Source organism: Scomber japonicus, chromosome 22 (assembly GCF_027409825.1).
Source record: "Scomber japonicus isolate fScoJap1 chromosome 22, fScoJap1.pri, whole genome shotgun sequence".
Lineage (NCBI taxonomy): Eukaryota > Metazoa > Chordata > Actinopteri > Scombriformes > Scombridae > Scomber > Scomber japonicus.
This window is the reverse complement of record NC_070599.1, coordinates 9580058-9592719: the sequence shown is the minus strand read 5'-3', so window position 1 is coordinate 9592719 and position 12662 is coordinate 9580058. Positions and strand designations below refer to the sequence as shown.

Sequence of the window (12662 nt, the reverse complement as noted above, 5' to 3'; positions counted from 1 at the left end):
TGGCAGAATTTAAAACCTGCCTTTATATACACCAAATGACTCCATCCTTACATAGACATACAGACTTACAAAAAATAAATAATTACTACACAGTTTCTTCCAAAAGCTGAAGATTCTTCCAAAAATACATGAATGAAACACAGCAATTAATAAGGAATGTGACATCTTTCTTTGTTAAATGTTTCTCCTAAATACACCCTCACACTCATTTATATTAATATTGTTTACTGACAAAGCCACATTCTACATTTTCTCATTAGCACATTTGATGAAATATGGTCAGTGGATTTCAATGCAAAGAAATCTGATCACCACAGTTATAACAGACTAATGGAGTATGTTGATCATTTTGTAAAATACCAAAACATTATTTAGTTCTTTGATTTGACTAGTTTTCATACTGGTGTTGAAACTTGTCATAATGCTAGCTCATACATAAACACACTGATTAAATACAAAGTGTTTCTGACATAAAACTGCCACCTTTTATATAATCTTTAGGTCATTTATTCTTTTTTAACTGATGGGAGTGATTACCATTGGGGCTGAGTTATTGCCCTCATGTTGGGTACGGGGGTTGAAGTAAGGGTGTAATTTCCTCTTGGGAAACTGGCCACTAAAGGTGAAGATATGGGCCTTATTCTCGACATCGTAGAAACAAACCTCTCCCTCCTCATGGTCGACAAACACCCCGACCTTCTTGAGCTTCATGGGAAGATTAAGCTCCACTTGGGGTTGGTTACAAGCTTTAAGTGTCTTCCCATCCCGCAGCATAAGGACAGCGAAACCTTGGCTCAGACAGACATCAAATTGCTTCTTCCTGTCGACTGTTTCCAGGGCAACCCCAATGTCCCAACTAGCCTTGCCTTCAACTTGCACCTTTGGATGATGAAGATAATATTTTGAAATAAACACACATTGTAAAATCTGCATTAATGAAGCAAAGCTACAATCTGCATTGGTATATTTTAGCTTCAAATGGTATCTGTATTTGGGTGCAAACCAGACTTGTGGTCAACATATGGAATATTAGCATCTAAGTAATTGGTTGGTAATTACTTGACAGAATTAAGAAAGAAATAAAACAAGTGCTTTGTCTTATCATTTGCTATTCATGAGTCTTAATGAAACTACAAAGTCACTGACCTCAAAGTAGAAGGCACCAGATGAATAGCCTTCTTTTCCCAGGACACCGAGAAGAGTGTCAAACCTTTCTGGGTTGTCTGGTAGTTTCTGAGGAGTTTTTCCATGCCTCACTTGTTTCCCATCATTTGACACAATGAGGAGACTGTTTGCTGTATCGGAGTCCAGAACTACATCCACTGTTAGAGAGCACAAGAACAACAGGAGTTTACATTTATTGGTTAAAAAAAAAAAAATCCTTAAAAAAACAAACAAAAGAAAAACAGCATTTGTGTATTAATAAGTAATATAAAATATAAGATTCACCTGCATATTTTTGAACTCTCTTTATCTCTGTATGGGCATTCATGAACAAATAGATGAAAAAGATTAATGACAGTGAATAGGCATGAAAAACAAACACATGACTTCGTATACTTTGGATGATGGATTGCACATTTTAAGGTAAACTTGGATACTGCTGAACAAACATGTCAAATATCAACTACTGGTAATTTTATGTATGTCAAAAAAGAGAGAAAACAACATTACTTGGCCTTACCTTTTGTAACCAATTCTTTCAATTTGGCAGTCATTGCAACGTGAAGCTCCATTAATGTCTTACTGACAGCACATCGCATGGACCCCACTGCTGAATCGCTGTAGGCACTGACATCAGACCAGTCGTTGGTATCGGGTGGTTCACATAGAGAATTCATACTCTGTAGTGACAATGTAGGACAAATACTTGAATCTGAAGCTGTGTGTGCAACAAAGTTAGCATGATTTGATCATTACATCACTGAACATACAGTCACTTGTTTCTATGGAAGACCATAGCAATCAAAGTGTAATATCTTTTTTATTTTATTAACACTGAAGAAAGAAGGAAGTTCCAAAATATGAAAAAGCGGAAGAAAAATGCCACAGAGTACCTGAAGAAGACAGAGATCATCCCCAATTTGAGAGAGCTGCTCCAGCTCACTTTTTCTCTCCTTCAGTTCACTGAGTTCCTCTTCAAGCTTTTCTTTGACAGACTCATTGCGATTTTCAGCTTTTCTCTGTAGCAAGGTGAGGGCAGTCACAAGTGTCGCCTCATTCATCTTTACAACTTGTACCATGTGAGTAAAGATCTTCAGGGTGTCTGTAATGTCTTCTCTGGTGTTCTCCTGTGATAGAATTGTTTTCAGAAGTCACAAATTTGACTTAACTCAACTCCTAAAGTATATTTCACGTTAGTCCTACTTTACTCCTCTAACAAAGCTACTAGCTACTGCAAAAATTAAGATTTCACACACGGATTGTTACTTTTCAGAAGCTAAATCCATCCATCCATCCATGCATCCATCCATCCATCCATCCATTCATTCATCCATCCATCCATCCACCCACCCATCCATATTAGCTTACCTCATTGAATGTCCTTGATTTGTCAAACGTATCTACCAGCTTTTTTCTGTAGTTGATCTCCTGCTGCACCTCTGCCAATTCTTTGTCTATCTGGGCCTGAGCAGAAAAAAACATAGTCAATAATTCAAACTTCAAATGAAGCTATGTCAACACATTATTAATAGTGTGATCAGCTATAGTTATTCTGTTAGTCCTACTTTCTTCTTATTCAGGCGCTTCTTCAATGGGACACACTTATGGCCTTGGTGAGTTGATTTGATGCATGACAAACACACACAAGTCAGGTCCTGATAGCAGACCAGTTCCAAAGGAGCTCTGTGCTTTTTGCAGACCCTGTTGGTGAAATTCATTTATGCACATTCATATGGAATTTCATATATATTTATGGAGGGCTTAATTCATATAAGTTTATAGATTACCTTTCTTGACTAAAGCCTGTAAAATGTAAATAGCTGTTTACTGCTGATGTTTAATAAACTGTCGACCTGTCTTGTAATATTTGAAGAAAACACAATTGCTTTTGTGTGAAACTGAAGACCAATTGAAGCACAATTATTTTTCCTATAAATTATGGATCTCAAGTGCCAAAACCAAAGGGCATTTTTTGTCTGGACATCCAGTAATGTGGTGGACTTGGTCTACCCACCACTTTAGATGGATTACTGTGGACTTCTGTCCAGCCATCCATGGTTGCGAGAGGATGAATCTACTGACTGATGATGCATACATACATACAAGTGCCACATTGACGTTGACAAATTTGTGGCTTTGAGTAAGATACCACAACCATTGGATAGATTGTCAAGACAAAGCATTCAGTTACAGATTGCTTTGCAGAAAACCATTGTTATATAATACATGCTACAATAGAATGACATAAATAACTACTGTGCAAAAGTGCATGTCCAGGCCTCACCTCTCCTTCAGCTTGCCAACAGGATCCAGCAGCTCATGAGTCTTTAGCTCAGCATCTTCTTGGTGAGGTTTCAGGTGCTCAGAACAAAAAGAGTCCTCACAGTGCAGACAGGACTTGACTGCCATCACCTTCTCTCCAGTACACACATCACAAAAAATGTCCTGAGTTTTGGTCTCGGTCTCTGGAACTTTCTGAATATCTCTCTGTTTGTGCTCAATGAGCTCTCTGAGCAGGACATTAACGCTCAACTGCGGCTTTTTCTTGAATTCTTGCTGACAAAGTGGACACAGGATAATGTCTGCTGAATCCCAGTGGGTGTTTATGCAGAGTTTGCAAAAGTTGTGTCCACAAGGGATGGAGACAGGGTCAGCGAAGTCATCAAGACAAATAGGACATCTGAAAATAGACTGGTGAGAAGTGGTGGTGGCCATTGTGTGTATGTCACCTGTTCAAAAAAGACAAGATCAAATTTGTGATAACGATTTCCATTGCTAACAAATACAAGACACTAAGACGGCTGGTCTCACAAGCATGATTATTAGAAAAGGAAGAAAGTACCTCCCCATGAAAAGACAGACCGATGTCAAGATTACTTTAAATATAATATAATTACAGCTACCACTACCAAAGTTACTAGTGATATGGCCTTGATATGAAACCAGTCTGATGGATCTGGCTTGTTGGTTTGTTTACACTGATGATAGCAATACTGACACCAATAACAATAAACTGGTACAGTGAGAGAAACATGAAAGCTAATAGTAAAATAAAACTAACACCAACATGAATGTTAATACTATAATATAGAAATACAAATACACTGCTAGTGCCACAACCACTGCCACTAATGGTAATAATGACAAGTATCACATAGTAACCAACAATGCTATTACCATAGTGTATTAGTATTACTCCAAACAATACTACATATTCTTAAAAATAATACTGTAATTGAAGGAAAAAGGCATTAACTGTACATATGTGTGTGTTGGCAATTATTTCATGATCCAATTATTAGTTGATTGCTTACCTTGTCTCTCTGTGTTCCTCTGTGAGTCCATCCGCACCTGGCCTTTATTTATACCTGGAGAAGAATGTCAACTGACTGCCTGCATCTGTCCGCAACAATAGGCGTGGGATAGGAATTTCCAGTAAGAACACTTTGAAACTGAAAGAATCCATGACAATACAGACAGTCATGATGCTCACTTCATGATGTTATCATGTACCAGTCGGTAATGTAGGTATTTCCCATAATGTGCTTACAGTCAGTCATGCAACATTAAGATCTTATTTACTCTCGTCAGCTATTTTTCATGGAAATGGAAACCGTTTAGTTCCCTTTAAACTTCTGACCATAACTTTAAACTATAAAACACTTCCACTTTATACTTGATGATAAGGTGGCACAAATACCATGAAGGAAATGAAACAACAGGAGCGCCAAAGAAGTCAGCTGTGGACTGGCTGAGCTGTGGTTTAAATTGTGTTCAACAACTTTGTTAAGTTTAGCTTGTGTTGCATTTGTATGTCAAGAACAGAGCAGAAGGATATCTTTATTTTGGTTCAAGTCCAGGTAGACATAAACTGAGCAGAGCAGAACAGATAGAGCAAACTTATTAAAGGATCTGACAATATAGAACTGAAAATGAGGACTTGAATAAATATAAACTGAACTAATGAAACAACACTAAAGGACAAGTGAGAGCCACAAGGGCAGGCTGGGAGCTGATTGACTGAGCAGGGCAGGGCTAACGAGACCGATTTCCCGGCAGGCTGGGGAAACAAGGAAAAACACAGAAGTCAGTAACTGCTGTCAGCAATGCAAAAACAGACCTTTCATCAATAAGCCAAAAAGAAGTCCACAACATGCCAAAGACAATTTTCCACCATCATGGACAATAAAGTTCTATTCTATTCTATTAAGCATACATTGCCAACCTAGAAACCTTTAACATAACTAGAAGTATAATTTGTTGTTGATAAACAAGAACCAATAAATGTATAAAGCATAGTGGTCTGCATATTAAGGCTGCCTGTAACATAAATTAGACTGAAAAACACCTGTTACTCTGAGTATGTAGCAAGAAACATTATATCAAGTGGTCCCTTAAAAATAATATATGATGTCTCTTATCTGTCCTTCTCCCTCTCAGTCAAGTCTTACACAGGCAAAAAAGTCTGAGGGCATCTGGTGGACTGGTGGAGAGACATAGAGCCAGACTGGGACAGAACTAGAACATTGTAATATACAGCAGTGTAAAATATATTAAATAAAACGTATATTTTGCATTACACAGTAATAAGTAATGTTGCGTGACTGTGGTCTGTGTTGTGTAACAACATCAAATAACGTAGGTGTTTCCCGTAAAGTGGCACCAATGTCTACTAAATGAAAGTAAAACTGAACATGCAGCTCTGCCTTCGGGGTGGATACATCAAGATTATTTAAAGCCTTGTTTGTGGTGTCATGTCATTCAAAGCTCTTCCTCCCTTCAACTTACAGATAACATCAGAAACTTTGTACTTTGTGCTGTACTGACAAAAAGTCTGTTATTTTCCCATCTAACACATTATTTTAATCAGAACAGCGATGGCAGCAGGAGCCTTGTCAAGAAGCAGAGGAGCGGCTGGTGTCCGAACCACCAAAGGCCTGTACTTCATCTTCACTCTGCTGTGTCTGGTTTGCCTGGCAAGTTCTCTCACAATTACAGAAAGACTGGTAAATTACTTGTTTCTTACCCGTGCTCAGGTGCTTCAGTGTGTTACAGCTGATTTCAGATTTTCACATGACCTAAGTGCAACTGTAAATGTTGATCTTCTCAGGAAAAAGCCAAGAAAATGCTGATGAATCTAGAGCAAAAAACAGCGAAAGCAAAGGTGAGATAGTTTTGCTTATTTGCTCCATAAGAACAATACAGAAACACATATAACATACAACAAACCAACATAACACAAAATGATACAAAATAAATACCAAACTGACTAAGTACAACTCAATTACAAATGCTACATGAGGAGCTCATAACACATTCAGGATACATTCTTGTAATTGTATCTCAGTGTAATTTTTGCAGAGCCAGAAAGTGTGAACAAGAGAAGTGCTCTGTTGAATTTGCACCATGTGGACATGTGTTTCCCTCTGTGTAGCCATGCAGTATATTTTGTGGATGGACCTTATCCTGTATTAACTGAATTTTGTCATTGCAGGTTGTGGAAAATATGTTGCAGAAATATATGCATATGTTGTAGAATCGAATAAGTTTAAGCCGTGCTGTTTTTTAAAATTCATTGGTCCATTTCAACATGTATGTAATCTATTTGCTAGAAATGTATTTGTCCACCATTTTATCATCATTATTTATGAATGTATGAAAAGAGAGCACTGTACATTTTAGTTTTGTTGAAGTATGTACTGAATAAGTTATTTTATTTTCCTACATCAGGCAGAATATGAGTCAAGTCATGGCTTCCATTCAGAAATGATGGATGAATACATGAGCTTCATGGATCCTTTGATTGCAGTAACTAAGCAAACAGCGCCTTACTTGCCACTGCTGGAGTTGATGGACAAGTTGAAGATCCTCTTGAAGAAATCCAAGGCTTACACGGATAAAAGCGGTGAGGAAATGGCTGCACACTTCAGGAGCAGTGAACAAAAAGTGAGGGAATATAAGCAACTGATAAAATACCTTGAGGAGAAGCACAATGAGTTGTAACCAGCATCCAAGTCTGTTAATATTTGCTATTGTATCTGTTGTATCATCAAACTCTTCTTTCATATTGTTTCTGTGAACTGGTCTTGAAATCATGAATCACTCTCAATTACTTATCAGGGTGCAAAATTAAACTGACTATTGTAACAGGACTTCACACAGGACATTGGAGTTGTGATATATACAAACATCTTGAAAATGAACAAATTTGAGGTCTTAATGTTACACACTTGACTCACATGCTGTTACTTTGATAACTTGATCATATTAAATTGTATACAATTATGTTCTGTTGTTTTGTTTGTTGTTTGGTGACTGGTGTTAGCTTGACAGTGAAGTTTAAACAGTGTATTTCTGTTTCCTTTGCTGGTTTATTTTTGCTGCTTCTTTACAATAAAAGACACCTTAATGCAAACAAAGCCATAAAGTACTGAGAAAAAGTATAATACAAGTCCACTAGGGGGCTCTGTGACATTGTGTTGTTGCTTAAAGAGAAGTGCCATGTGTGCCTGCGGACATGCTGGTAGCTAGCTGCGCAGCTATTCTTTGGTGTAAGAAATAAAGTCCCTTTTTTCTCTTTTCTTATTTCTTTTTTAAACATAAGCCTCTGATATGTTACTACAGTCCTCATTAAACCCTGGACAGAAGACAAAAGTGTAGGCATCTTGCACACACACCCCACAACATTTGCATGGCTATATATCCCTAAAAGCAATCCAATTTAAAGTTCATGTACAATAACATTTATGCTTCAATTTTATATTTGTTTGTCCTCTTTTTTTTTAAATTTAAAAAAAATATATATAAAGTGTGTTACACAATTTTAAATTAATTTTAAAGCATGTTCTACAAATTAACTCCCTCCACTGATAAACATCTTTGCTTCTAATCTTTAGTTTTGTAAACATGCTGATTTCCTCTTAATTCATAATGATTCATTTGAATTTGGAACAGCCTCTGGGTACAGTCTGGAAGCAACTTATTTTTCACCTCATACATTAACTGTGCAGTTGTAAAGTCCACCAGATCCCTGAATTTGAGAGCAAGTGAATTTAGAAATAAAATGTTGGTTGGTTCATAATAGAATGTAGAGAGTGAATGTAGCAAGCAACAGTATATCAAGTGGTCCCTTAAAAATAATATATGATGTGTCTTATCTGTCCTTCTCCCTCTCAGTCAAGTCTTACACAGGCAAATAGTCTGGTGGAAAGAATACTGAAATATTCTACTCAAGTAAAAGTACCACTACTTTGATGACATTTTAAAAGTACTGGTATAAATGTACTCAAGTAAAGTAAAAAAAGTAGCTTGTTGAAAATATAAATAATAAAAAAGGACAAGGTGATGGTCCATAAATAAAAGAGACCTTAATGCAAACAAATGTTGATAAGATATATCAGGATGAGGTTATAATGAGGATCAATATATATCCTCATTATAACCTGGACAGAAGACAAAGGTGTAAGGTCATCTAACTCCATATTATTGCTATCTGACTGTATTTCATAATAAAAGACAACTAAATAAGATGTAACTGAAATCTTTAATTAAAGTGAATACATTTCTAACAAGTGAAGCCCAGTTTATTTCAACAGTATAATAAAACATTAGATACCTAAAGGCACTATCTAAATATAGATTTAAAAAAGTAGCATTATCAACTTCACCTGAACTCCTCAGCACCCGCACAAATTTCCATCTCTTCCTTGGCTTAAACCACCAGGGTCACAGCCAACCAGCTGCCACCACAGTGGATGAAACACACGGTATCATGTTGCTGACTATAATATATACATCATTTGCTATTTATCATAGTATTACAGTTCAATACTGTATTTGAAGAAACTGAAGTCTGTGCTTTAAAGATATTTTAAGATTACAAAGAAAGACAGCAAATGACAAAAGGAGTTCCCGCTAATTGAATTTATTTGGGTTTCACACAGTCTTGAATTTAAAGCAGACTTTTTTTTTTACCAATATTCTGTAATATAGCTAAATAAAAAACAAGTTATATATTTAAAATGTAAATTAGACAGTATAGTTATTGCAAGAAAAACATCAAACAAGCAAGATGAAACAAAATCACAATCCACATTGTTTTGGTATTTTTCTATATTGTAAATACATATGTGTTTAAATGTATTTATTGACAGTTTGTATCACTCCAGACAGTTTTACACTGAAACATTGAAATAAAGATGCACAGTAAGAAACAGTAAGAAATAGAAAATTAAAACGTAGACATAGTATCAGTGATACAGGCACTAACTAACTGGAAACTGTTACAATTCAGCTTGACTCTCCTGAAGAAATTCAATTAATTTCATTATGTTTCTGACTTTCTCATCAATTTTTTCAATTTTTTCATCAAACTCCTCATTCCTCCTTCCAATTTCAGTCTTGAGTTTCTCAATGAAGTCCTTGGTATTCTGCACAAGTCCATCCACTGATGGAAAGTCATCAGGTAAGTCAATTTTCTTCACCCAGGCTCCTATTTTCTCCGTATTGTTCAGATGGTCATCAAGGAACCCTAAATTACGGACAATTGACTCGTGCACTACCTAAAGCAGTAAAAATAAAACATTTTCAAGAAATGTCACAGTTAATAATTAAGTTGTTTCCACTGCATTTTATAATTAAGTAATATTTCACAACGCACAGTGGTGTATTATAATTGTATCACAGATAAGGGCCGTTGTTTGGCCCAATGCATGGTTATACAGTAAGTCAGTTATGAAGTGGTTACAACTCTCTCAACCTGTCAGAGTACTAGTTCTATGATTAAAGTAACTCTAAAACAACATGGAGTCTGACTGACTCACCTTTAAGCTGTCTTCTTGTTGTTGTTGTATTTCCTGGATATTAAGCTTGAGCTTTTCCTGCAAACCCAGAGTGAGAATCAACATGCTGTTACATTAACATGACAGCAGCTCAAATAGAACACTGGAGATAAAAACATCTTACAATGAATATCTCATTGTTTTCTATAGAAAGCAACAATTTATTTACCAGTTCATCCTTGGTCATCAGTGAACTTGCAAGGCAAACCAGACACAGCAGAGTGAAGGTGAAGTACAGGTCTTTGGTGGTTTGGATGCGTGTTGCTGCCATCGCTGTACTCAATTAAACTGTGTATGAGCTTGAAAGAAATAACACAATGAGTATAAATGAAGATTTGAACAGAAGTCCTCAAACTGCAACTTAACCTATAACTTTTTAAAAATTCAATCTGCAATATAAATGCGATACAATGTTTCTGATCTTACCTGTGAGGTGAATGGAAGATGAGCTACAGTATAGCTGAGGAGGGATGAATGATAAGGTGACAGCGCACATAATGCTTTATATAGTCGGCATGGATGCACTTCCCACCTAACCTGCTTGGTAATATACATGTTCACCTGGCTGCACTGCTTTGTATATCTTCCTACTGAAGTTGTCCCTTAAGTTTCACTTAAGCAGTAACTCAGATTGTCGGTTTCACTTTACAGGAATATGACTCCATCAGTAACCACATACCAACTAACTGATCTACATGAGAGACATTCTTTATATTTTAAGCTACATTTATTTGTAAAAAAACAAACAACTAAACTCCTGGGGGGTATTACAGAAAGCTAACAAGTGAAGTCCAGTTTATTTCAATAGTATAATAAAACATTAGATACCTAAAGGCACTATCTAAATATAGATTTAAAAAAAGTAGCATTATCAACTTCACCTGAACTCCTCAGCACCCGCACAAATTTGGCTCAAGTCCAGACAGATATAAACTGAACAGAGCAGAATAGATAGAGCAAACTGATTAAAGGATCCAATTTACATAAATCCAAACTGAACCAATGAAATAACAACAAGGGACAAGGGATGAGACAGAAGGGCAGGCTGGGAGATGATTGGCTGGCAGGAGGGAGCAGGGCAGGGCTAACGAGACTGAATTCCCGGCAGGTATAGATGGAAGAGCAGATAGGGGAAAACCATTCAAAAACAGACAGTCAGTCACACTGAATAAGCCTAGAAACCTTTACCATGAAGACTAGAAGGGTAATTTGTTCTTGATAAACAAGAACCAATAAATCTATAAAGCATAGTGGTCTGAATATTAAACCTGCCTGTAATATAAATTGAGAGCCAAACTAGGATAGAACCATAACATGTTATGTAATATACAGCAGTGAAGAATATATTAAATGAAATATACATTTGATATACATTACAGTAATATTGTTATTGTGTGACTGTGGTTTGTGTTATGTAACAACATCAAATGACGCCAGTATTTTCCTGTAAAGTGCCACCAATGTTTATGTAAAAAAATGAAAGTAAAAGTGAAAAAAGATGCAGCTTTAAGATAATAAGGAATGGGAGCCAGCAGATACTATCCTATGCCTTGTGGGAGCATACATCAAGATTATTTAAAGTGGTGTGTCACGTCATTCAAAGCCCTTCCTCCCTTCACCTTACAGGTAACATCAGAAACTTTGTACTTTGTGTTGTACTGACATTGCCCTTGCCTTTGGATATAATGCTTGGTTATACAAAAATCTGAAATCTTCCCTTTTTTAATACATTCACATTCATGGTTGTGCAAATAATTAAATAATTAATCTATAAGTTTATATATTGCATCTGTAGTTACTTTTTAGGCTGATCAGTAACTATTTATAACACATTGAATGGAAGAAAGTAAAGTCTACACAATGTTAACTCCAGTATATGTCAGTTCTCTTTTCTCAACATACTCACTATGTGAAACTTTCACTCTGACGTTTTTGAACATTATTTTCACTTATAGACCTTGTAAGTGTAAAATCGAGAGTATATAATCCACTAGGGGGCTCTGTGACATTGTGTTGTTGCCAGCAGAGAGTTAGACACAGACCCTTGTTATTGTGTGCCTGAAAAAATGTTGTAACCCAGCAGACAGCCCACACAACTTCTGCAAATGAGATGTACCGTGCAGAATTAGCACACTCCAGGATGTGATAAACATGTTCAGCGACACACTCAACTCCACAGTACAATCTCCAACTCCTCCTCTGAACACTTTGAACCAGTGGAGAGTCTTACAGGAGGATACAATGAGTGTATCCCAGTGGGAGCAGTTCCACTCAGCTTTCAGTCCACTGATGTCTGCTCCTGGACTAATGTTGAACACTCTGCTCCTATAGGTTACCAAGGACCACCAGTGTACAATCAGAACATCATACATAACCAGGCACAGGTAAAATAATATGTATAGATTAGGGATGGGGAAGGGGAAGGGATTCGAAACACCCTGCTGAAGCAGAGTGATATTAATGCTTGAACAACTGTACAAAACAAACATCTGTTTGTAGTTTATATGCATGTATTTGTTAGGATACTAAACTATGTTTCAACAAGGCTATCTTTTCAGAGTCTGGCATATTATGGTTATCTGCCTTTGTGTCACAGATTCTCCAGATGTTTTCTGCAGATGTCACTAACTGAGGCAGTTATTCTGCAGAAATCCATCC

The 12662-nt window shown here is 36.6% G+C and overlaps 1 protein-coding gene across 1 annotated transcript; it reads right to left on the bottom strand.

The window, feature by feature from the left end:
* Window positions 1-516: 516 nt before the first annotated feature.
* On the bottom strand, window positions 517-4509 carry LOC128383451 (E3 ubiquitin-protein ligase TRIM21-like). The gene is made up of 8 exons (XM_053343071.1): window positions 4479-4509; window positions 3449-3893; window positions 2730-2865; window positions 2533-2628; window positions 2058-2291; window positions 1685-1844; window positions 1147-1322; window positions 517-879 (listed from the first exon to the last, which is right to left on the bottom strand). The coding sequence occupies exons 1-8, from the start codon at window positions 4507-4509 to the stop codon at window positions 517-519; spliced, it is 1641 nt and encodes a 546-aa protein (XP_053199046.1).
* Window positions 4510-12662: the final 8153 nt, after the last annotated feature.

Excerpts from the sequence above, each read along its gene's own strand:
- LOC128383451 (XM_053343071.1), bottom strand. The coding sequence starts at position 4,509 with ATGGACTCACAGAGGAACACAGAGAGACAAG. Across the intron at positions 2,629-2,729 it reads AGCGCCTGAATAAGAAGAAA|GCCCAGATAGACAAAGAATT; the intron begins GTAGGACTAACA and ends TTTTCTGCTCAG. Across the intron at positions 2,292-2,532 it reads AATCAAGGACATTCAATGAG|GAGAACACCAGAGAAGACAT; the intron begins GTAAGCTAATAT and ends ATTCTATCACAG.